The sequence below is a fragment of the Bombus flavifrons genome, chromosome 1 (genome assembly GCF_040668555.2).
Source record: "Bombus flavifrons isolate JBK064 chromosome 1, iyBomFlav1_principal, whole genome shotgun sequence".
NCBI classification, from domain to species: Eukaryota; Metazoa; Arthropoda; class Insecta; order Hymenoptera; family Apidae; genus Bombus; species Bombus flavifrons.
In genome coordinates this window covers 4,999,875-5,027,108 of record NC_138442.1, presented here as the reverse complement: position 1 = coordinate 5,027,108, position 27,234 = coordinate 4,999,875, and the positions used below count along the sequence as shown (strand labels likewise).

The 27,234-nt window shown below is 29.9% G+C and overlaps 1 protein-coding gene and 1 long non-coding RNA gene across 8 annotated transcripts; one reads left to right on the top strand and one right to left on the bottom strand.

The window, feature by feature from the left end:
• Window positions 1–759: 759 nt before the first annotated feature.
• LOC138184588 (ATP-binding cassette subfamily G member 4) lies at window positions 760–27,043 on the top strand. Of its 5 annotated transcripts, XM_069122719.1 has the most exons (14): window positions 760–851; window positions 927–1,073; window positions 15,487–15,762; window positions 21,005–21,188; window positions 21,756–21,879; window positions 22,226–22,371; window positions 22,713–22,836; window positions 23,017–23,131; window positions 23,804–23,932; window positions 24,040–24,161; window positions 24,426–24,594; window positions 24,688–24,944; window positions 25,189–25,322; window positions 25,559–27,043. In XM_069122719.1, exons 3-14 carry the CDS (start codon window positions 15,555–15,557, stop codon window positions 25,776–25,778), a joined length of 1,932 nt encoding a protein of 643 aa, XP_068978820.1. In that variant the 5' UTR covers window positions 760–851; window positions 927–1,073; window positions 15,487–15,554; the 3' UTR covers window positions 25,779–27,043. The 5 variants fall into 5 exon arrangements, with proteins under 5 accessions (XP_068978820.1, XP_068978812.1, XP_068978828.1 ...); XM_069122711.1 differs by having other exon boundaries at window positions 781–1,073; XM_069122727.1 differs by lacking the exon at window positions 15,487–15,762 and having other exon boundaries at window positions 781–1,073.
• LOC138184658 (uncharacterized) lies at window positions 17,217–20,327 on the bottom strand. Of its 3 annotated transcripts, none has more exons than XR_011174370.1 (3): window positions 20,245–20,327; window positions 18,532–20,169; window positions 17,217–18,203 (listed from the first exon to the last, which is right to left on the bottom strand). It is a non-coding gene; the product is annotated as an uncharacterized LOC138184658 (long non-coding RNA). The 3 variants fall into 3 exon arrangements; XR_011174373.1 differs by having other exon boundaries at window positions 18,532–19,723; XR_011174371.1 differs by lacking the exon at window positions 20,245–20,327 and having other exon boundaries at window positions 18,532–19,277; window positions 19,600–20,019.
• Window positions 27,044–27,234: the final 191 nt, after the last annotated feature.

Here is a 27,234-nt window from a genome sequence, read left to right as displayed (position 1 = left end):
ATCTTTCCTTACAAACTACATCAACTGTCATTTTTTCACGTTGACTTAAACTACCTTATTCTATATACATTTACAATATACAAACTATCCTCTCTCCGCTTTTTACAACTAAGCTTCGTGTCGATCTATCTCTCCGTGCGTGTAAGTGCATGTGCTCACACCTTCTCCTAAAATTTTTGTTGCTGTTTATAATTTTAATTCACAATTACCTACAGTATTCATACATTACAATGTACCAATGCGTCAATCATGTGTATCGCTTCTCTGTTCTCTCTTTCATTCTCTCTGAATGAACATACACACATAAATTCACACGCACGCACGCACACACACAAAATAAATTCACTTTAAACAAATAAATAAATAATAAAAAAAGTTCGATTATCTCATAATTTTGGAAGGAGAGAATACATAATCCATGTTAGTTTCACGGACTATTTTTAATAAATATATACATATATATTTTATTTCATATATATATAAATTTACTTTTAATTAATAAATAAATAATACAAAAATTTGGCTATTAAAAATTTTTAATAAAGTGAATAAATAATTTATACTAAATAATCAATAATTAATTAAAACGCGAATATTTATCTTCGTTTTCTATAAAACAAAGCGCTGGTAAAAAACAAGTATTGAGTAAACGAACATAAAGTACCTACTTGAGAATCGTTGCGTGAAATAGAAAAAGAGAGGGGGCGTGATAGACTCCTGATCGGCGGGCGAATATGTAGAGGGGAATAAAAACATGATAGGGGAAGGCAGTAAAGGGAGAACATGAGAGTCGATCAGCGGCATTCGGCGGTAGTAAGCAGTAAGCAAGCAGTAAGCGCTTGCATTTTCATGTATGTGCTCTACGCTGTTGTAACGAATGTTCTATAATGGTTTTGTCTCTGACACATTTGTTTCGGTTCTTATAGTCATAAGTTTGTGTTATACCCGTCTTCTTAAACGCACGTGTTTCAACCTGACCACCAAATTACACGTGAAATGAAACTGGTGCACTAAAGTTACTCAGTGAAAGCTGACAAGCAAGAAATTCGTGTATCTTTCATACTCTCATTCCTGTAAGTGCATATCTTTATTTTATTATCATTTTTGTAAAGCATTTCTTATAAGATGACAATATATGATTTGAACCTGATAAAGCATGTCTTACATTGTTTTTCCTATTTAATCGATTATCACAGTTAACATGGTTGTTATGTATCTGATTTCTATTTTCTACAATACTGTATATTAACAAGCAATGTTCATACAATACCTGTATTTACATTGTGAAATATGAATTATTATGAAATACTTTTTATAATTTTGGAATTTTTATATTTCACGTGCCATATTTAAGTCGATATCATACATGATCTACAAATTAATAATCTTGTGGCGTACAAAAATTTCCAGATAAATTTTCAACTTTGTATTCTTAAAGTGAAATCTAGATGAATTTGAAATAATATCGGTATTGTTATTATTTGTTATTATCATTCTTATGTTAGACTTTCGCCTATTACAAGTTTAGATAAAAAGTGAGTTATAAATACAAGTAAAAAGTAATAATATTATAAAAGTATACTATAAGTATAAAAGTATAATATTATAAAGGTAAATATATAAGTAACATTAAAATAATATTGGTAAAAGAGTATGATAAGTAAAAGAAAACAGTATAATACATAAACACTGTTATATAATTGTAAATTATTACTTAAAATTATTAAAATAGCGTGTTAAAGATATAAAATGAAAAATTGATCTGATCAGAAACTTTTATAGGAGTGTGCGTTACATAAAGTTAGTGTTATTTGCATATTACTGAAATTTGAAAAAGTTAATAACACGTTGATGGCCATGATGGTTGTGTTTCACGTTTTACTAAACTTTTTACAATAAAATGATAAGTAGCATGGACTAAAATATGTTCAACGGTATGAATGGCTTAGATAATATTGTCAGAGAAAAAGTGCGCAAATACAATATACAGTCAACTTTCGTATAATGTAGTATCATAGTATACTGTGCTGCATAACGTACCGTATATATGTTTGTATAGAACAATCATGTATATTTCAGAATACCGTATTATAAGAGGGTTAAATGTAATATTTTGTAAAAATTAAATGTTATTTATCTATCAATGTATGTATGGTATGTTGATAGTAGTGTATTTCCATTGCAGCACCCAGGGCAAAGTACAATATATAATTCATAGTGCCAGTGCCAACGTGTTAATTAGAAAAGTAATATGAACATTTTTTTTTTAGAAATATGCTGTTGTCTATATGACTCACGATTCATTACGTAAAATTTGTTTGAAAACATATTTACTAAAAGAGATCTTTTTCTAAGATCTTCAACTTTTTTATACTTCATTTAATTACGAGTAGTGTGAGGAGAAGGTGTGATTGAAATTTATTTGGAAAGTGAAATATCAGGAAATATTTGGCTCATTTGGAGTTTTGTCTTTATTATGTATATACTTTTTGTATCTTGTTTGATTAATGGAAGAAGTGAGAAAAATTGACAATTATGTGGAAAGTAAAGGGAACATTTTTAAATATTTATTATATATATAAGGATATATTTGATTCATTTGACGTTTTATTCTTACTATACATGTATGTTATTCATATCATTTATATTCTTCAATATTGTATTTTGTTATAGAAAATGTTTATAAATATTTATTAGATAGGATAAGAGATATAAGAAAATACTTATTTGATTTATTTGAAGGCAAAGACGATTGTATATCATGAGTTGAGATTCGGAACTTTCACTGCAAAATCTTATATAATAGTAGGTACTCAATTTGATAGTTCTTTCTCTTCCTCATAAGTACATACATATTCTTGTTTATTGTAAGAAAAGAAGCTATTATACAAGTTAGTAAATTTAAAAACTATTTATTTACGAAATTAATTCAGTATTTTTCATCAGTTAAGAAAATTGTTTTTATAGCTATATTAAATTGCTAGAAATATGCAGAAATATTGATATAGTTAAATACTGTTCAAAGCGAAACAAGCTATTCATCAGAGGCTCGTAGAAGGCAAAGTGAGTCAAACTCTTCCTGACTTGTCGGTTTTGTCCTACTTCTTCGCACCTTTCGAGGAAGTTAGAAATTGCACGAAATCGTTTCGATCTCAGATTTCGAACGACGGAACTGCATCCAGCGCGTGCAGTGGTCGACATATTCATTTTTGTCGTCATAGAAACTTTTCTTATACTAGTATACTTATACTTACTTGAAATTTAAAAATTCCTTAATTTACGTAGTCCATAAAATATAAGAGTATACATACATTGAATGCAAGAATATGGAATAAAAAAATATAATTCCCATCTTAAACATAACCGTGGCCTTCGCTTTTCAAGACCGTTGCAATGTAAAATAAATATTAGCATGATATGTTCCTCTCGAAAGCGAACATTTGTTTTAAATATTTTTTTGTATCGTCCATAGTTCTCGAAATATTTACATGTTGCCAAATAAAACGGACATATTGTATGTATAGCTTCAATAAACCAAAACGTATTCATGCAAAAAATAAAGTAAAATTTGAAATATAATATTTATTAAAGAAATAGAAAAAAAATCCAAATTGAAAATCAAGTCAAATACAGTATTACAATCAAAATCAATGTAAGTATTCAAATCAAATCTGGTGTTCCTTAAAATTGAAAAAAAAAAAAAAATAAAACCGACTTCTAAAGGAAACGAAAAGGGACTGAAGGCACTTAAAAATGGAAAATAATTCTTTCTTAAATATGTATATGAATTTAAATCTTTTACAGCTGGCGCCAAATTTAACGTAAATAAATTATATAAATTTTCAATTACACGACGATCTATTTAATAGAATGTAATATATGTATTTTCATCGAGAATAAACATTTTCTTTATTGATATATGTATTAAGTATCGACATTTAACATGTAACTTCGTACGAAGTTAATTTATTTGCATTAAATCTAGCGACGACGGCAAAAAATTGAAATTTGCATATTTTAGAAAGGATTATTCTTCTTTTCCTAGTTGGTCTTCTCCCTCCTGTTTCTTTAAAGCCTGCTTTCTTATTATATTTAACATTTTTGAGTTTCTTAGCTTAATGTTTATGAACGTATGAATTGGCTTTTAAAAAGCCCTCCATTAAGGGACCGCCGGGGAAGCATACTCTATCGAGTGAAAAATCTCTTTTCTCTTTTATCCCTTTGAGGGAAAAATTAAAAAAAAATCGTTAAAATACTTCTACGGATTTTTAAAGGACAACTGTGTCAAAAAGAAATGTTGCAACTTAACAAGGACAGTTATATTATTCATGTTCAAATTTAAATTCGCCCCTTTAGAGATTGAGTATGGTAATATCCTGAATTATGTTCTACACATTTGTTTGGGTATCGTTTCTAAATTAAACCTAAGTTGAAATCTTACCCGGCCTAAGAGATATCAAAGAATCCATTAATATATATAGATTACAATAACGCAACACTTCTTATTATATTTAATATTGTTTATTTTTTAAAATAATTGGCTAAACTTCTTTGTAAATTAATTTACATTTTTATTCTAGTAACTTTTTGAAATGAAGTTAACCTCACTTTTTATCTACAGGATGTTAAAAGATATAGGCGATATTAATAAAATGTGATTCTAAACATCAATTTTAACGAAAAATAGAATTGTTTCGTAACTTGAGAAATAAATCTTAAATGAAATTTTTCTACGTTAACCTTTCTTCATTATCCTGATGTTTAGGAGAATAAAGAAATAGGTATCAAAGAATTTTTTTTTTATTTGGATGAATTTTACAATCAATTCTCATTGAGAATTATAAGTAAATTTTTTTATGGCGTGGTACTATGTCGTGTTTAATAAGTGTTTATCGTGTGTTTCATTCTAGTTGAATCTAGTGCTTAAATCTAAGGGGTAATGTCTTTTTAGCCTGCGGATCTGATCCGTCGTGTCAACTAATTGAGTAACTAGCGGGGTTTTTGTGGTTGTTAACTTATTACTGAATTTGGATGTTTCTTCTTTAACTGTGGGAAGTACCAAAGAATAGCAAATCTTTAAGTTACAATGTAACTTCATTCGAGTCGATTTCTTCTAAGTAGATTTCGTATTTTTATGCAATTTCATATTTTTGAGAATAAAATTAAAGAAATGGAACCTGCATAGAAATTTCTTTCATCCATTAACGATTATGAAAGTACTTTGCTTTCAATATTTTATATATTTTTGTATACTTATTTGTATATACAATTTGCGGATTTTTAAACTTTTAAATTTATTACAAATGTGGGATGGTGTGACGCCAGGGAAGGACGTGGCGTGAGGGGTAATTGTTTATAAACGTTGTCAAGATATGTTAATGTTGTCAAGGAGTGTTGTGAGCGTTACCAAGGTATGTTAAGGGAAAAATGAGCATGGAAAATGCTGTCTGAGTTGAATTTATCGTGGTCGTGTGAAATTCGTTGTGTTGTGTCGTAGAATTAGTGAGAAGTACGCGATACGCGGTATTATATTCGATTTCGTGTGAGTGCAACGATATTGTATTTATCATACTGTTTTCTATAAACTTATAATATAACATTCCTACACAAATGCATAAAAATCCGCACTCTTTTTAAAAACATTTCAAACAAGTCAGGTGATTGTTGAATCACGTGTCAAAGTCGAAATTAATTAAAGAATATGTATTGATATTTATATGCCATAGCAATTTGCGTAAAATGACCGATTGAACTTTGTGCGTAGTGCACGCATGCTGTTACGATGTTATTAATCGTTCGGTATTATCAGTGAAGAAGCATTTATAAGTGGCATACAATCTAAATGAATTCTGGAAAATCATATATTTTTCGTAATTGTCAAGCTTTATCGTGTCGATGACGTTTCCTACAAGAATATGTTGCAGAGATAAAATAATGGAAGTATGAAGTATGAAGTTTATTTCCTTGCTTGATAAAGTTAACAGAGAGATATTTATTCGAAGGAATAAAATATTAGTAGTTCGGTATAATTTACAATATCATTAAAGATTTATAAGCGTGAGTATCTTCTAAAGAAATTTTCTATTAAACAATTTGGTTACATAAATTGTATATGTATTTAAGCTACAAAAAAAAAAAGTGAAAGAACATCTTTTGTGAGTTATGGTAGCATTTTGGTAATTATGTATCTAGTGTCCTTGAAAACAGGATGACTGAAACTTCTCTAAAAGAGAAACATTCACTAAGGCCAATTTTGTTAGTATAGATATCTTGCATAGATAAAACTTTAAGTTAAGAAGCATATTTCGTAGCCAAAAACACTGATTTATATCTGACTTATAACTAACTTACACATTGATGATAACATTATACATTATTATGTATTGTATGTGTTATATAAAATATTTTAGAATTTTATTTCCACTGAAATACGAATTTCAAATGAATCATTTGAAATTAAATTTCTCTATTGCCGGTTTCGTTGCTCTTTTTTATATAATAAATTTGAGTATCCATAAAAAGATATTTGAAGCTGTTTTTTTAGTCTGGATTAGGTTTGAAGTATTTCTAAACTTGAAATTCCAATCTTTATATCACGTTATCTTTAACTTTCGATATCGTTCCATCATGTGACTAAAGAGAAAGAGAATGCTTATCTTTTAAAATATATAATTTATACTTTACATAAATACATGATTAATGTATATTTTTTCAATATCAATTACAGTTTTTTTATCGATCGGTGAGAAAGATTACACGTACCTGTTTATGCTTACATAATACGATATCACTGGTTGCCAATTAATCAATTTCTCAATGAATAATTAATGGAAACTTCAAAGGTTGTTTCTGAAACAATTATAGTTAACATCGTTGATCCTAAACTGATTGATAGCAACATGAACATTCATTTATTTCTAAATTGTACATTCTTTAATAAACCTTGATTCATGATCTAAAATGAGGGAGATCGCGGTTTGTTTGTTGTCCGCCCTTCGTTTTAGATTTCTATGATAATTTTTCTTATAATATAGGGCATATGTAAATAAATAAGCCTTCTTATAATACACTTTATATAATAAGTTAAAAAAAAGGGTCAGAGATAAATGGAAGATAAAAGTATGCACAGTGACGCAAAAATGCTTTTGAACATATATAGAACATTTTTATATATATTCATATACATACACTGTATATGTATTGTTTAATATATACGATATAAAATATTTTGAATTTTAATACTGTACTGAGATGAACGTTATATGTAATTATATTGGTGAAATTTGAAACCATTCTGAAAACGTAAAAGATACCTAGAAGTTACAAGATGTTTATTCCAAACTGCCAATAAATGTTTTTGCATAATATTAATTAATTGAATAATGAAATTAAATTTTACAAGTAAATTTATATATTATCTAGTCATTTTACTTCGCAAAAAAATTACGAAGTTTATAAAAGAACTAATTGTAACTTCTTAATTTATTAATATTAATAGTTAGTAAATTATTGCACAAGAGCCCTGATTGTTCATGCCATATATGTATACTTATATATGTGGAGGTGTTAACAAGTTCATAAATTCTTGTTAGATTTAATTATAACTCTTTAACGTAACGTATGTAAAATTAAAATATCTAATGTGTTTATTTCTATTTAAAATCTGAATTATCCAAAGTTACATGATTAATTATACGATTTGTCGGCAAATTTGACATCCGCGTACAAAGTCCGAAGTAATACTATCAAACTTACTCATCGCATGATTATACACATATGTTTGTAGAAGATATTCTATGTTAGTCATCTTTCTTTCTTTCGAGGAACGCGAAGAGGCAACTTTTGTTTTCTTACATTGAACTGATCTTTGCTCTACAATCATTATCTTTTCTATTAAGTTTGCACAAAATTTTGTCGCAGGAGTCATGTAAATAATCAATATAATGCTTTAATAAATATTGCAATGTTGTTTTGCAATTACAAAGAAAGTTAGCACAAAGATAGGTATATTGATTACCACCGTACTTTGCGCTATTAATACTAAAACAGAAACAAGATGATGACTGATGGAATTTCTGAATTAGTTTCAGAGTCTTCCTTAACGTTTTGATAACCCCAACGAAAGTACAATACATGTAATAAATATAACATTGTGTAAATCTTTGTAGAAAGCAATCATAAATAATGATCATTTCACAGCGCGGTCGATAAATTCTCGAATAAATTCGCGGTCGATATAAGAAGGGAAACTGGGATGCCAATTCAAATTGTATAACGAAAACGTTCATACAAATTTATTTCTTTACGTTACTTTTAAATGTTTTATATACATTTTAAATTTGTAAATATATGATTATATTTTTTTATAGGTTATTGTTCGATGTAATGTAATTACAATTAGAAATAGCCATAATCGAAAAAAGAAAAATATATTAAAAATTGCATAATTGTAACTTTTTATAAATATAGTGTTAATATACGACTATCTATAAAGTTTTACATTTAGAGGTTAGAGTTTTATAGCTTTATATATGACTCTTTATGACGTATATCGATACGTGTGTAAATAGAGTGACTTGTTTGCAATTTACATCATCGTTGATTACTGATATTAACTAAGAGCAATTTCTAAGAAGATTCGAAACGTGTACACAGGTTGTCAAGGAAACTGATTGACAAAGAAATCAATATGCAAGATAGATCGCTGTATATTGTTATCGTCTCAGGAATAATAAATGTGAACTTGAATTTATGCCATTCCACGTAAACAACGGCCGGTTTGGATCTTTAACGATCTCTCCATTGGACTTTCATTGTTGATTCATTTTGTGCGATTAGATTTGCGATGTACTTCGACCAATCATTATAATTTATGGCTATTGTCTCGGAAATGCATCGTTTGCATACAAATGATAAACTTTCTGTGCAGAAAGAGTTAATTTATTACTTTTATTGTTACATTTTTAATATGTTACACTTATAGTAAAAAGTATCTACGTTGTAATTGTAGGAAAATTTATAATCCTAAGATAACCTTCGTTAAACCTTTTTTTTCTTGTTTTCAATTATCAATTACTAACGATATAGGTTAGGTAATTTTATATTCTGATTGGTTAGCTTTTAAAATCATTAGAGCTCCAAGTAAAACAGATAAGTAGACGTTACCAGAGTTCAGCTTTAACTTCTGAAACAATGATTGTTGTTAATACTATAAACAAGATTAGAGTTATCGCCAGAAGAGATAAACCACTTTGTTCTCTTTGAGGAAGTTTGCTTAACGATCAAACGTTTCAATGTCGTCGATTCCTTCTTAACGATGTCATATGTATACGTGCATATGAATTGCTTTCTTGTTCATCATGTATATATTTTGTATAAAATTTATATGTATGTAAGTAATGATTGTTTATGGACAGTTTGAAATACTATTATCAGACATAATACTATTATTAATACTATTATCAGACAAATACTATTATCAAAAATAAATCAATTTGAAAATAATTAATAAAGAGATAAAACCAAGATTAAAAAGATATACAACCGATATAAAGAGACGAATAAATTGTTTTAATCAATGTGCTTATTTTCTGCAATAAATTTAATGACTAATCGAAGTTCACGTATCGAACTTGTAATGGTCATTATTGGAATTTAAACTTCTATTATTTTTAATAAACTTCTCTTTTTTTTCAAGAAAAGTGTCTATTCCTTCAAAACTATTTCCTTTACTTACGATACTATAGACTTATTGTACATGAAATGATATTGTATCGACGAGGTGTTGCTTATAATTGTAAAGTAACCATGATACACTGTTGCTAATGTAATTAAATAATTCGCGGAAATTAAAACATATGGTTGTGACAGAATCTTTGTCTGTATGTGTTAATCACGACTATGTGATGCAATGCAAATGCCTGAATTTCTTGTACATTCGAACAGAATTGAGTGAATCAGCTAAAACTGAATGCTGAAGTATTTGCAATAATAATTCATGTTTATATCATTTACTTTATTCTTAGAGACAGTATTAGAACACTAAGTTTTATCACTAATTTCTGAATCACTTTGTAGTTATAGAACGATTAATCTAATCTAATCTGGGATCAACGTCGACTTTCCGTTTAGTTTTCGTTAAATCATGTCAAACTTCACTAGCGCAAGTGTTCCGCGCGATTTAACCTATACTCGTAACAAAAATCAATTTGTGTTTAGGCAGAGTAGTTAATGGACTGCGGATTTTTATGCATTTAGGCAATATTTGAAGATGAAAAAATATATAGAATGCGTCTAATATGCAGAAATATATAAAATTTCCAAAGTACTTGTTTAATAGTACTTGCTATAATATTTGGTATCTAAACTTTTCTACATAAATTCCATTTCTTTACTTATCTTTATAAGAATATGAATTTGCATATATGTTCGCCGCCTTATTAATATTATTTAAAATGCTGACTGATCGATGAGCACTATCATGATCCATGCATACTGAAATTGCTCTTTTACAATTTTTAATATCTTTATAATATTTTTATAATTTTATTTTTGGAAATGGAATTAATTATAAGCAAAATGAGTGGTAATGTATGCAAAAAACGTCATTCTTTCGATGATAAATATTAAATACTTGTGTGATAAAAACCGGTTATGTCTTTTATCGTGAGAATAATAAATTCAAGTAGATATTCGTGGTAACTCCCTGTGGCTTCCGGAAGTAGTTGTCTATTATTGGTCCTTGTGTTTTAGACCAAATTGTATGTACAAGCATATAAATATCTTTTTTATTTGAAGACCTGCTATTTGACGTTTAAATAATTTATGTATGTATATATAACATATGTATATATAACTTATATGTTTATATAAACTGGAAGTTACATTCTTCAATTTAAAGTCACGTTTTCAGAAACAGAGCTGTATATCCAAAATAATAAGAAACTATTGCATATTTCATATATTAAAAAATGTTAATTTTTTAAATTATTACAATACGTTTGTTTTATTATTTCATTCTCTATTTCTATTGAATATTCCTACGAAGAAATGCAATTAATGAAATTAATCGGCAGCAGTATATCTCTTTCGAAGCTAAAAACAAGTATGTTTACACTTGAGATTCAATTAGAAATTTGTTATCAAATGCAGTTGATTATCGTGTTTGAAAGCATATAACAGGTTTCGAGAGGTGAGTTAAGTAGTAAAATTTTTTAGTGAAGACAAGTTAAAGAGTATTATTTCTGCATGATATCAAAATACAAACTTTTTTGTGCAACTATTATAATAACATACATATACATATAAATATCCACTAATTTAGTTATATTTTAATGTTAGTTTCATTAAAGAAAGGATGTTTCTCTCTTTGGGAAGTTCTTAGAATCAGGCGACCCATGTTAGATGCAAATTATGTACCTTATATCTATAATAAATCATTGAATTCATTTAACACTAGGTTTACGGGACCCGTCAATTTGATGGATTTTAAACTTCGAAATGAAATGATTAATTTTAACCATTTTGCATCGTAAATTAATTATTTCATCTAAAGAATTTATACGCATAATTATTTTTTCCTAGGCTTTCTTATTTTTGAAATCTGTATGTAGTATACCTATCTCTACGAAACTCGTCAAATTGAGGGGCTAGCTGATTTCATAAACAATCCGTTTTTCAAAGACAGAGTGCAAAAGTTTCAGTTATTGTAGACATTTCCCATTATTGTCCCCGCTTATTGTAAGTATTTACAATAGGATAATTGAATTTGGGCACAGTATTTTCTTATATTCATCAATCCCCCTTTTCTAGCAATCACGAGTAAATCTAAGAGATATAGTAAGATAATGAACAAAATTGTCAACATCAATGAGGATTGTTCTGAGGATACCTCCAAAGAAGATCAGTATGAATTAGGCCAAAGCGAAGCTGACAGTGAAAGTTCTAAATACATTGAAAGTGGAGAGATAGAAGGATCTTTGGATAGTGAAGAGGAACACTTTTTGAAAGTGTGTCGTAACAAGAAAAAGATGCGTATTCTTTCTAGTTCTGACTCTGAGGATGAAAGGACGAGCATTCCAAGCACATCCCAAAATGTAATAGGTGAAATTGAAATTGCAATTGACGGGACACAGTGCATAAAACTGAAGCAAGCGGATCTAGGGGTAGGACGCCCGTTCGTATGATATTCAAGGAATCGCAGGGCCTACTGGCTATGCTAAGAGAAATATTATGTCGGGTTGTGTAACTAGTGCTTTCGAATTGATAATTGACAGACACATAATGGAACACATAAAATATTGCACTGAAACCGAGGCGCAACAAGTTTTGAAAAAAGACTGGACAATCACAGTTGCTGAGTTGCGTAATTTTCTAGGAGTTCTATATGCCCGGGGCGCATATGAAGCGAGATCATTGAAAGCCTCCTAAAGATTACAAACAGATAAATTTGCGCTGATATCCGAAATACGGAACAGATTTACAAGTAATAGCCAGGCTTGTTACAAGCCATATGAAAATATCTCAATAGATGAACAATTATTTCCAACGAAAGCCCGATGCAGGCTTACGCAATATATACCGAATAAGCCTCATAAATTTGGCATTAAGTTTTGGTTAGCAGTTGACGTCCGAACAAAATATATTTTGAATGGTTTCCCTTATATGGGGAAATATCCAACTCGATGCTCAAAGGAAAAAAGGACAAGATGACATTGTTTTCCACAAATTTATATAAATCAGAAAACTGCACGCTTACTGTGTATAAAAGTAAACCTAACGTAAAAGTCCTCCTTCTAAGCACCAAACATTCAGGTATACAAGTAGAAGACAATTATAAACGTGTTCCAGAAACCATTGCTTTTTGTAATAAAACAAAGTTTGGTGTGGACGTCATTGACCAGATGGCACGCAAATATAGTGTGAAAGCAGGGAGTTTCCGATGGCCCCTTCAAGTTTTTTTCAATATTTTAGATTTGGCAGCGATAAACGCGTGGATATTATGTAAGAGTGTAAGGATCGAAAATATCCAGAAAGGAGTTTATATTTTGCCAAAGATCAGACGCTTCATTTCTGTCACCTTTAACGTCAGAAGTGTGAAAAAGTTGCCAAGTGGCAATAAGAAGCAATAATTGTTGTATATATTGCAAAAAGATCATATGCGGAAAATGCACAAACAGAATTCGGTATATTTGTAAAAAATGTGCTCAATAAATATGATTACCCTATATCGTTAATATTATTGTTATCATTTCCGTGATAATTTTTAAAAAAAGACTTTTTACTTATTAACAATTTATTTAAACGTGGAGCTCAATATTGTTCAATTAAGACTTAATTTGAATAAATCGATTTTTTAAAGAAAAAGCGTATTTTCGTTTATCCGTCAATTTGACGGGTGCTCGTAGAGATAGGTATATAAGAAACGCCCGTAAACCTAGTGTTAATCAAACAGTTAATATAATTTTGTATTGTACTATAGTTCGTTTCGGAATCGATATTTTCCTATGACGCTCATCATTTTAGATAAAGTGACGATTCGATTAATTGTAAGACAATTGTTTGGTGCTTTAATCATTATAAGGGTCTTTGATATTCTTAGGGTATTATTCAGCTTTTTTCCATAGATCGAGAGCTACAGAGGGCAGATCCATAATATGAATTATAATCTTGGAATTCAGATGTTTAATCCAAACTATCTTAACTGTGACCCAAAATCTCATGATATCTGTGCCTGTTGCGTGTTGATTTACACATTGTTTAAGAAATAGCAGAGATAATATATTTGGATGGCACTTGTATGATTATTTCATAAGTCATATAATATTATTGTATAAGATAACTTGTTTTCATGATAATTATTCATTTGAGTTTCAATCATCATTTTTTATACCCTCACTTTGTGTCTTGTACAATAATATTTAATTAAAATCTTTTACAATTTAAATTTGTCTTTACAAAAAATATCGCTTCTGCAGTTTACATAGAAAAAATATGATAAAAAAAAATATGGTAAGAAAAGAATATGGGCAGAATATGGGTGTGTACAAGGACCAGAGAGGGGATGAGGAAGTAGAAGGTACTGGGGATACAGTTAATTAATTCCAAGTAGGAGGGAATTCTTATGTTAAAATATTACACCTTTAAATTCAGAGCAGCAAGATGTGTGTAATAGACATTTCCTGGAATGAATAAAAGACTCCATGGATTGAGTCATACCACGTAACTTGAAGGTTATTAGAATATTGTATACATCTTAGTTAGATATATAGACATGTTTTCGTTCCTAATTAAAACTATGGCGATCAATTAGTTTTGAGCATAACTTTCATGTCAATTAGCAAACTACTTAGTTTTTGTTACATTTGTCGAAAAATTTCTGAACTCTGAATATGTGTTGTAAAAATAAAAAAATAGAAGTTATAAATAATTACAGAAATACGTAAGTAAATAAACGAATATATACATGTATATATGCATATACGTATGTATGTATGTATAGAGTCCTGGTCAAAAGTCTAGTTCTAATACAGTTATAACATTTGTTTAACTGTAAACTGAAATAAAAAAATTGTTTTTAAAAAATATTACCGATCTCAAAAACCGCTAAAAGTATGAAGTAATTTCTATTTTATTTATATTTGATTTAGATATATATGCAACAACGATTACGTTATCCATTTACTTATTAAACAGCATACTAAATATATTGCAACGGAATATATCAATAAAATTTATCAACGCAATTTCAAAACATTCGCCCAGGCTGCTGTTTTGGAATCATCTTGATGTCAGTCCAATAAGTGCAGAGCAATCACTGAATACCCGTAAATGAAATTGGTAGATTAGAATATTGGAACATTGGTACATTGGAACAACAAATTCTTTGGACAATCTCTAGAACATGCAAAATGTTTGATTCCGATAGCTGAATCCCATACTGCATACCCTATAACATACCCTATAAGATGCACAAAGAATTATCCCGATTGGTCCAGCCATCATTTTGAAGTAATTGGTAAACATACATAAAAGAAAAAAGAAAAATACACGTCGAACATTGATACTTGCTTATTTTTCAAAGTCGGTATATAAAGGTTAACTATGTAATTATTAAAGCATGCAAAGGAATACTATTTAATTAGATATTTTATTTGACAGGGGAAATAAGGTAGCAGTATATTAAAATTTATAAAATTTGTGCTATAAAATATAAACTATAATATACTATAATATTTTAAGTTCATGATATATATTATATTAAATACCAAAACTGTATTAAAAATACAATATATTCTAACAATTTTGCGCAGAAATGTATATTAAGTACAAATGTTGTCATCGGTTATCATAATATTAAGATGGCGGTAAATTTCAAATTTTTTAATCGGAACGCTAGATGTAGAAATAATTGATGATAAATATTGTATCTTTCTGTTTGTTTATGTTCCTTTCTGTACTGATCATATCTCATTTTTCTGACTGCAGTTTTATGGTGTTTGCTTGTCTATGTTCAACTAATCGGCGAGCAATTAGCTCGCTCAAAATACTCGACGATGGAAGTACTGATGCACGAGATGAGCAATGGCCAGGAGATGAATGCAGTCGACACGAAGGTTTACACTATGCCTAAGCAGACAGAGAAAAAGGTAGAAAATGTACATGTTGAGGATGGAAGATGTTTCATGAGAAGCAACGAGGTGGATACCGTCGATATTATGTTCGAGAACATCAAGTATACCGTGTCACTGGGTTGTAAGAAAGGTTAGAATAGCATCAGTGTTTCGATATTTCCTTGTTCCTTTTTTGATTTATCTATATCACTTCCTTGACGTCATGTATTCTTGATTGGTGGAATATAGTGAAATCATAAATTGAAGTATTAAGAGGATACACAGATTGTTTTAGTTCCTTTAAAGCCGGAGATTCATTGGAAAGCTAAGTTTAATTATGCTATGATATGTTATGTTTAAAAATATTTGTTTCAACATATGTATATATGTACCGATATGTATATATGTTCCCACCAAAAGCTAAACTAATAGCACAGCTAATAGTACAGTTTAGTTTAGCTGTGGTGGAAACGATTTCACATATGTATATGTTTCGAAAAATATTGTTAATCGTAGTAGAAGAAACCTTCGATAACCGCAGACATAAACTTCTTGTTCTCTAATTGCATGATCGTCATCTCCACCACGGGGGGAGGTTCCTCTTGACGCACCGTGAAGCTTCGATGGCTCACCGCGGTCGAGTAGCAGGGCCGGCGTGACCTTTTGCCGGGCCGGTTCAAAAATTTTGCGGGGCCTGAATACACATTCAAATCCTACACTTAAATTTTACAATTTTGTTTACAAATGCTGTTACATATTATATATTTTTTATAAGATGAATATTAAATAATAATACAATCCAATAATAATATTAAATAATTTTTCTTGCTTTTTTCGGCGCCAAATCTTTGATAACATCATCAAAATCGATTGAATTTGTTACTTCATTTTCTATTGATAGAATAGCCAGAGATGAAAATCTCTCTTGGTTTATCGATGATCGCAGATAATGTTTTATTAGTTTCAATTGCGAGAAACTACGTTCTGCTGAAACCACGGTTACCACGGAAACCACGGCGTCGTTAACATAATTTGTAATGCGATTAATAAATTTGGGTATGCTTCCGAGAGATGGTTCTTTACGATATAATTCATCGAATCTAAAGCCGAATAATTGGTTTGTGTTATTGACCGGAACTACTTAATTTCTTCAAATATTTCAGTTCCGTCGAAATCTCCTTCCAAATATAAATAAAGGTCTTGACAACACTTTAATAAGTATTCATTATCTAAATTTCCAATCTCATTCATGTATAGAAAATCAGAAATATTTTGGTGATCTGTATATAATTCGAATCTACTTTTAAAGGATACTAGCGCGTATTTATTATTTTTAAAAAGTAATATACACGGAAGGATTCTTTGTCGCTGATCGTCGATGATTCATCCTGTCCTTCATAATCGAATATTTTTTGCTTTTTGACCCTGTATGATAATTTGAAATCTGGTGTTATGTCCATTTCCTTTGCAACTTCATTTGCTTTACTAAATCTTTCATTTCTGTATTCCTCAAAGAATACGTTAAGACCTTTCAGATGCTTTGTGGCCAACTCGATTTGCATCTTTTGATTTTGCAATATTTTGCTGACGATGTTAATTTTTAATAATATTTCGTATCAAGTGATAAGACTGGAAATAAATTCAAATTCATTTATCTTGCGCACTATAGACAAAATCTCAATTGTCAATTTATTGTTCGGGCGAACATGAAATCGAATAGCCTTTACACTATCAAAACGACATTCCCACCTAGTTTCTGATAATAGTTTAGGTGTAACTTTTTTAACGTGTCTTTTTAGAACATTCCAACGCGATGTCGATGCTGCAAATATCGTGTAAATCTTTTGTAGAACACCAAAAAAATGTAGCGCTTGGTTGATGATTTTGCTATATCTCCCAATAACAAATTCAAGTTGTGACTACCGCATGGTACGTAAAACGCTTTAGGATTTACTTCTTGATATATTCCCCTCATATCGGCACCGTTATCATATCCTTGTCTGCGACAGTCGGATATTTTTATTCCCAACTGATCCAGAATGAGCATGATAGTTTCAGATAGTCCTTTTCCTGTTGTGTCGTGAACTATTTCAAATTTGATAAAATGTTCCTTGATTTCAACCTCCTCATCTGTTATATTGACATAACGAAGAACAGCCGATAATATTGCTCTCCATGGCTATATAAATGGAATAATATTTTGCTCTTCTTATTGCATCGAAATTTCTGTTTTTTTCTTTTTGTGCTTCAATTTCCACATTTTCAATATTCTTTTCTTGATGAGTTTCACAATCGCTCGTTTTCCTATTGTTTTCATTTTCGTCCAATTTAGTTTCGTTGATGTCTTCTTTATTTTTCTTCACAGGTGTATTCAACTCTTGATTTTCCTCTTCCAAAGGGATCTAATTCATTGCCGTATGTTTTTTACCTTCGTTTGGCTGTCTTGAATGACTAGTAGCTTCAATTACATACCTCAAGATGTTGTTTGTTTGCTGTTTAATATAATCGTCTCGCTGCTTCTTCCGTTTCAGTTTTTCAGCCCCACTTAAGTATTTCCGTCCACGATCTCTATCCCTGCTAGCCATAGCGGTTCTTAAAAAAACATATTTCCGTGTATAAAATTTTGTCTGTTACAAAAGTGAATAAAATCGTGTGCCAAAAAACATTTACTGCAAGATAGAATGAACTATATATTTCATTAATTTGTATATAATTGAAACATTTCTCCGTTTTTGCTCACTTTATCGAAATTTTAACATTTGGGGCGAAATTAATTTAATAATAACGAATACAAATTCTCAACTAGTTATGTGTATTGGATTTCATTTGTATGACTGCCATACGTTTTTTCTGCGACGCGATTTCACTTAGGGTTGATTTTAACTTAAAAGAGGGGAAATAATTGAAAAAAAGTACTTACCAAAAATCAAACGTTTTGAAAATGTATATGTCACAGTTTATACCACAATGTAACTTTGAAAATATTCGTCGTCTTAAATGTACCAAAACGTAACGATCATAATCCTTGCTACGCGTCGTGAGATTGACTAATGCTCAGCATCGAAGACCGTAACAATGCAATAGCCTGATGCGATTTTGTTTAAAACATATGAATCGCAAGACGGCAACTGACGCACAACCATTAATAAACGTCAGGCGTTACTATGCCCAATTTCTATGCAAGTTCGTAGGAGCTGCGACTCGTCGACAGACTTCCAAAAATTGGGAAAATCCCAAAAATTTGGAAAAATTTTTAAACAAATCCAAGTAATTTTTTTCGCATCCATAATTCGCTTTCAAGGGACAAAAGATTCAATGAAAGTGCAAAATCTGTAATCATGTATGACTTTTGCAAAAAACTATTGATGTAATTTAATTTCTCTAAAAAGTACATTTCTCTGAAAGCGCCTAGATTTTTTATCTAAAGTAGTTTCCAGGATATGAGGACTTTATGGAGTTACACTGAACTTTGATGATTTTCGTCATTCCATTAAACTGAATCATTGCTACTAAAAAAATGTCTTGCATCTGTTAATGGTATCATCATTCTGTAAAAAGTTAATCAAAATCGGTGTTTTTTAATTGGGTAATTTTCGTAGACCGCGGGACCTCTCAAAACGCGGGGCCATGTTTCGACGAACGCGCTGAACCTGCTTTGCGCCGGCCCTGTCTTGTAGTGTAATATGATCCAATGTCATATATCGCTCAGGCGATGTATGTAGGTACTAATTCAGAAGTGAAACTGTTTTATTTTTGACTTTTTTAAAATCAAACTTTTACTAACATATTTATGACGTTTTTCTGATTAAAACGAGACCAAACACATAAATTATATTTACGTATTAATATGGTTATCATTTATTAAATAAGTAAATATGCTCCAAATTGTATCGTGTTTGATGTCATTTTAATCAGAAAAATGTAACAAACATATTGGTAGAAGCTTCCTTGATCAACAATCAACGGTAAGAAAGTTTTTATACGTTACCGAACACTTCACACTCTCAGTCCCTTTTTTCTTTTCACTCGTGTTGTCCTTTTCTACGTTCGGCACGTCTAAGATCTCAGTTTTCTGGAATAGAATCATTTTTGCTTCTCCATAATTGCAGAACCTGGGTCCCGAAATTCTGGTAATTATTGAAGGTTTCCATAACATAGCATAGCTTAAGCCCTGTTTCCACTGAAGCAACACCAAGAAAGTTTTTATTGCTGTTGCATGTTTCTTGAGAAAGTCGCCGCTTGTTGCCTGTTTCGTAGCAACAAAATAAACGTATAAGTGTATTCAATGTATACGTGTTGTTAGCAACAAATAACCTTTAAATCAAAGTAAGACCCGAAGGCTCCTCAGTAATGTTGTTTTAATATGGATAAAATATATCTATAAGCATTGCTTGTTGTAAATATTTTGGAACATGCAGCAGCGTAAAATGGCAAAAGGTTCCTCTTTGCTTCAGTGGAGATATAACTTAGTTTTCTGGTGAATTCCCGGTATTATCTTCACACTCCTATTTCTAGTTCTTACATATAAACACGCAATGATCGAGCCACTGGCCACCATCTAGTAAGATAATCATCCTCTAATTCTAACAGTAAATTGATATCTCACATTTCTGTCAATAGTCGATCATCTTACCTCCTCTTAGGTCTTTCCCAATCTCTATTTTGATGATAATACTATGACCTTATTACTTGTTTTTATTGAATAATCAGCAAGACATTCAACGTTTAATGATATAGGGTTGCACATGCCAAGTAACATGCATATTTAACAACTAGAGAAAAACTACGCGTATGTGAACTTTGTCACATTCATCTTTATAGAGATACACATGGAAATCAGTACGCTGACAGATCTTTTTATTTGTACAGTATGCAAATATGTAACTCGTTGTTTATAGTTAATAACAAATATAGTAGTATTGCATTAATTAATCGGGATTTTGTCTTGATTCATAAGGAAGTCCTTAAAGTCCGGAATATTAATTCTAAATCTGCAAAATTTGTGCACAGATAGTTGAGATTCTTAAAAATTTACAAAGCCTGTAAAAATCCTTAAAAGAATACAATAAAAATTTTCAGAAAATGTAAATTAGATCGATTTTTCGAAATTGGAAAAATAACTTTTGCAAATAATTGCTTAATGTCAACTGTTCATAATCATATTTTATAGAATTAGTATTGTAATATTATAAATATTAAAAAATTTAATAAAAATATAGTTCAAGAAAATATATTTCTTGACTCTTATAAACAACAGCATCTCTTAATATTAATAACAAACGATCGTATCCTATATTCACAATATATCTATATCCATACATATGTGATCACTTTAATCACACTAATTCATGCACAGCTAGTGTACTCTATTTTTACAATGAGGCATATTGCAGGCCAAAAGGAGATATTACACGGAATCAATGGAAGACTTCCAGCGAAACATTTAATCGCCTTAATGGGCCCATCCGGAGCAGGGAAGTCGACCTTGCTGGATATCCTGTCGGGATTCAGGACGACTGGTATGGATGGAAACATCTACATCAACGGTCATGTCCGACACTTGAATTCTTTTCGAAAGTAAGCATTGTGTCGTCCGAAATCATGAATATGCTAATACAACACTCTACGTGACCGAAGACTAGATTATCATAAATACCATTATGGTAATTAATGAATTCGTTTAAAACTCGTCTGGTATATAGTAACTATAATAATGCAAAAAATGTATACGTATATAAATTGAGATTACGTTTTTCGTTATAATAATTCTTTTGAAATTATTCTCACTTTCTTCTTACTTTTAAATCCTTTTATATATCTAGAAGCCTATCTTTTTAAATTAGTTTTTAACTATTTAAAATTTGTTTACTATTCCCTAATATTTCATAAAATAAATTGTCATTACTTTTTGTTATTTTTATTATGTTCTCTTATATTTCCGTTATATTTACAAATAGAAGATTCATAATCATTCAGAAGTATTTTGTACATTTGTCACTAATCAGATATTTGTCACACATGGAAGTCGGGAATAGACAGTAGGTAATGAATTTAAACGATGTGGCTTGTAATTAAATTCTATGCTCGTATTATGTATTCTTATCATTGACCGCTGTTTTGTTATGTTCCATGTGATTGCCATAGATGTAGCACATACATCACGCAAGATGACCGTTTAGAAGCTCTGTTGACAGTCGCTGAGAATATGACTGTCGCAGCTGACCTCAAGCTGCCCACTAGCACCCCTAGATACGAGAAGGAAACGATAGTACGTATGTAGATGCTTATGCTGGAGGTCAATTACTAAAATTTCTTAAATATTTGTATCATTGGCAAATTTCGTTATGGAAATATAACAAGAAGCTTCTAGTATACATTCGATCGATTATTCATTCAAATTATAGTAGTATACTTATTTGGAAAAAATGGGTGATTTTTATATCGAGTCCTGGCTTTTTAAACTTTAACTGTTTTTATATCTATAGTATCTAAGAAGTTTTCTTGTAAGCATACATATAATATGAGTTAATGAATTTTTACTATAATGTTATGAATACATCTTCATAAAGTCATGCAATAAAAGTTATGTATTTAAATAATATATTATATTTTAGATTAAAGACATCCTGAATACCTTGGGTCTATATGAGCATATGAATACTCTAACGGAAAAATTAAGTGGCGGGCAAAAAAAGAGGCTATCCATCGCTTTGGAGTTGGTTAATAATCCGACTGTTATGTTTCTCGATGAACCGACTACGTAAGTATATATTTATAGGAAATTTGAATATGCGAATGTACTGAATGCATGTAATATGCAAAAATATATAAAATATTCAAAACAAACACTTACAGCAACTTGTCATTTGAAAAATTTCAAAATTACCTTACATTATCAAATTCTGTTTATAATAATAATATACTATAACGCTTCTACAAGCAATTCAAATATTTACAGCATTATGATAAATTGTTATTTGGTCCTTAATGAGTTAAATCAAATCTCTGTTTAAGTTTCACTTATATAATTGCATAAACATATGCAATCTAATGATAATATATAGAGATAACAGTAGCCATATAGTATGGTGAATGTTTCAGGGGTCTGGACAGTTCATCATGTATGCATGTGGTAAATTTGTTGAAATTGCTCGCACGGCAAGGAAGGACGATCGTCTGCACGATACATCAACCTAGCGCCTCGCTCTTTCAGTTGTTTGATCTGGTACGAGGTACTTTTTGCCGTAGGTTTTTTTTTGTACAATTTATTCGTTGCCTGTGTTGAATCATAGTTTGAATGTCTGCATTTTGATCGTATCTCTTATGTTTCATTCAAGATGTAGACTTTTATGTTTTGTATGCCTGGCTGTCGACTTCATTTTTATTTTTGTATTTATGATCGCAGGTTTATGTACTGGCGAATGGAGAATGTTTATTTCATGGTGCAACCACCCAGTTGGTTTCCTATTTGGAAAACGTTAAACTGCCATGTCCTGTATACTACAATCCAGCTGATTACGGTATGAACGACGTATAGTTGGATAGAGAGATATAGCGAGATTGTAAATCAGTCGGACCAAAAATAACAAATGTTCAGATTGTCGAAACGTTCGTTTAAGATATTTATGGAAGACTAATATAGATAGGCAGTTACAAAGCGGCACACTGGTTTCCAGTATGGTCTCACATAGACCAACAATTCTTGTTACGTTTTATTAGAATTTATATTAGATCGTCCGAAAAGTTTCTTTTGTTTTATAAGGAAATAATGGACGCACAACATTTTCCGTTTTATATTATTTTATCGAATTACGTATGATCCATTTTGTTCTATCAAAATAAAGATCACAACGTTCGACAGATTAGGTTTCATGTTTGTATAAAGATGCATCGTTGTAAAAGACGTATTTGTAAAAGACACTTTTCGGACAACCTAATATCATGTATATTCGTACTGTCGCAATTGACTAGACTGTAAGTTTCTGTCACACACACACATTTGCATTTTTTTTATGCAAATAATTTTTTTATTTATTTAATCAGATATAGTGTTTAATTTTCTGATACAAAATATTGCGTTTTGGGTGTTTTTTGAAAATTGTTTAAATTTCCTCGCGCTAAATGAAAATGCTTCATTTTCCAAAAATTAGATATTTTGCCCAATATACTTCATTTATTGCTTTTTGTTTTAGTAATTGAGTTGGCTTGCGGTGAATATGGAGATGACAAAATAGCGATGTTAATATCGGGCTCAGAGAATGGCAAGAGTACGCAATGGTTCCAAAATGCTGATACTCTTGTAACTGCAAATAATTTGAGAGGTATATCTATTATGAGTTAAATTTGCATTATTTTAATAAGATTATATATAAATTAAATCAAAACTGAGAATGATTTTTTTAATGACATTCATTTCTTCATTTTGTAGCGTTGCATCCGATTAAGAAGCATGGGAATTTAGATGGAAAAAGTAGTCTTCATGCGACTTCTTTAATACATCAGATTAAAATTCTGATTGAAAGAGGTTTTATAAAGTCTAAAAGAGATACTGTAAGTATTATAAAAGTGCAAAATCTACAAAATTATCAATTTAAACAATTATTAATTATGCATTAATTAATATAATTTGTTAGGATGTAATGTTTATTTCTGATTATCCTTAGTAATCTACAAGTAGTAGTAATTAATATTTCATTATGTAGTCATATAATCTCTCTCTTTATGATGAATGATTTTTCATAAGCTTATACTGAATGAAATGTCATAGATGAATAAATACTATTCTTCGAATAAATTGATATCTTTCTATTACAGACATTAACATATTTACGAATCATAGTCAATATAGCCGTTGGTTTAATGCTTGGTATGGTCTTCATTGAAGCTGGAATCGACGGTGCCAGAGTGTTAGATAATTATAATCTTTTGTTTTCCATTCTTATACATCATTTGATGACCACAATGATGCTTACCATAGTTACTTGTACGTAAAACTATCCATAATTTAGCGATTAGTTGTTATAATTTTTGATAATTTTTAAATATGATTTTTGATAGGGTTTTGATATTTTTTCAGTTCCTATGCAAATGAGCATTCTATTAAAAGAACATTTCAACAGATGGTACAGTTTAAAAGCATTTTATACGGCCATTACTGTCATCGAATTACCGATTTCGATAATATGTTGTCTACTTTTTACGGTGATAACGTATTTGTTTACGTCTCAACCATTAGAAATGTCACGATTTTTCATGTTTTTCGCGATTAGCTTGTTAGTGGTTCTAATATCACAGGGAGCTGGTCTCATGATTGGGGCAGTGTGCAATGTAATTGTAAGTATATCATAATAATTATAATTAAATTGCCGATTTTTATGTATTTATAGAAAATAATATACAAAAATATGTAATATACCCAAAGTATAAAGTGCTGTAAAACAATATTTTATCTTTTTTCTATCTATTATATTCATAGTTATATTCATAGTCATATAATTCACAATATGAATTTGCCATTCATAGTACCAACAACATTTCATAATTAGAAGATATTTAACATATCTCCTTAAAATCTTAGAATGGAACATTTGTGGGACCAACTTTGACCGTGCCATTGATGATGTTCGCTGGGTTTGGTGTTACATTACGTGATATACCAAATTACCTTAAGTGGGGTACATATATAAGTTTCTTGCGATATGGTTTGGAAGGGTAATATTCCTTTTTTTAAATTTTTAGTATGTCACAAATTTTAAAGATAACAAAAGTTAATGCAGCCTTGTTCCAATTGTCTAAAACATTACTTTTGCATTATTGTATATTAATATTTTATTAAAATCTTTTAACATAAAAGTTTTTTTTATGAAATAATTGGAAAAAATTAACTTTTCTATAAAAATATTAATTTATTCCATAATGTTTAATTAATTTTCTTTGTGAATTTACAGATATATCGGTGCAATTTATGGATTTGATAGACCAGTGTTATTCTGCAAAAGTAACGAAAATTTGTACTGCCATTACAGATATCCAGCAAAATTCCTTTCTGATATTGCGATGGAAGGTAATCAGTTTTGGAATGACATTGTGGCGCTTATAATAATACTTATACTAACGCGATGTGCCGCGTATTTTTTTCTTAAGTGGAAGATCATGTCTGTACGATAAACCGATTAAGTTCAAAGTGATCTTCGAACTTGTTGTTTCGATTTTGTTTCGTATCGTAAGCGATAAACGATCGCTATTTAGCTGTATAGAACGTTATATGAAAGGTAATCGAAGAATGTATTTATACTATTTCTCTAGTTTTGTAAATACTTTCTGCTCAATACAGGGTAATTTTTATAGAGATATAAAATTGGTTGATACGGTTTCTAAAAAACAAATACATTTATATGGTAGTTATGAATTCTTGAAAAATGTGTATAATTCTGACTAAGCCAAAGACATTGTTTTTATTAAACTGATTTAATTAACGGTTTAATTAATCTCGTTTAATTAATGGTCTGGTAATATCTCTAATTTGTAAATACCAGATTTTCTTTTTTTTAAACGAGAATAATGTCGGCGATATCTACTCGTTCGTAATAACATAATACAATTTAGAATTATTCTGGAATCAATTTTAACTTATTCGTTATTTCTATTTCTCATATTCAATAATGATAAGAATTTTAGACATTTGAATGTCTAAATTGTAAATTAATCTTTCGTGGTCGAATTACGTTACGATAGAATAATTTTTTTCAATAACCTTAATAATTCCATCACTAAAGATTAATAGACGAGAAGAAACGCGCTGTTATATTGTAAATTAAGTATATATTTAAGCTGATACATTTTTCCGAAACGATATTTTCGGAAGTTGAACGTGATATTTTAAAATTGCTCAACGAACGTCAATTATCAATGCAAGTATATTTTTTTACATATCAGTTTACGAAATAAAATGAGAAATTTGGCTCTCCAATTGTACGTACGCAAACTTTTATTTTATAAGTATATTTTATATGTTCATATTTCTATAATTTATAATGTGAGAAACCTTTTAACTTCTCCTACTTGAAATTGTTAATGATACAACCAATTGTACATCTATACAATTAGTTATACAATTGAATACTGCTCATACTTCTGTATAAAATGATATTGTTAAGTTCATTATTCTGTAACGTGTGATGTTAGAAATTTCTTGCCCTTTTTGTACTTGAAATTATCAATTGTACATGTAAAGTATTTTTATACAATTATTTTATTAATATATTTATATTTGATGGGACGAAGAAATCGTAGTTAATCAATTGCAACTTTGAAACAATCCTATTCAAAGCATTCTTGTTTCCATCGTCGGTGAGCTACGTTATATGAGTATTTACGGAAATACTTTGGACTTGTGATTACGATTAAAGGAACAGTAAAACATTTGAAAAATATTTCTAAAAGAGTACGTTTATTAAACTTATGATAACCTTTCGATAATCCTCAGATATAGTACTTCTACGAATGAATATTTCTTGAACGAGTATAAAAGTGTTCGATATTTGCAATATGAACATACATAGATAATGAAAAATATTTATCTTGATAAGAAAATCCGTATTTTAGATCTTGAAAGTATAATATA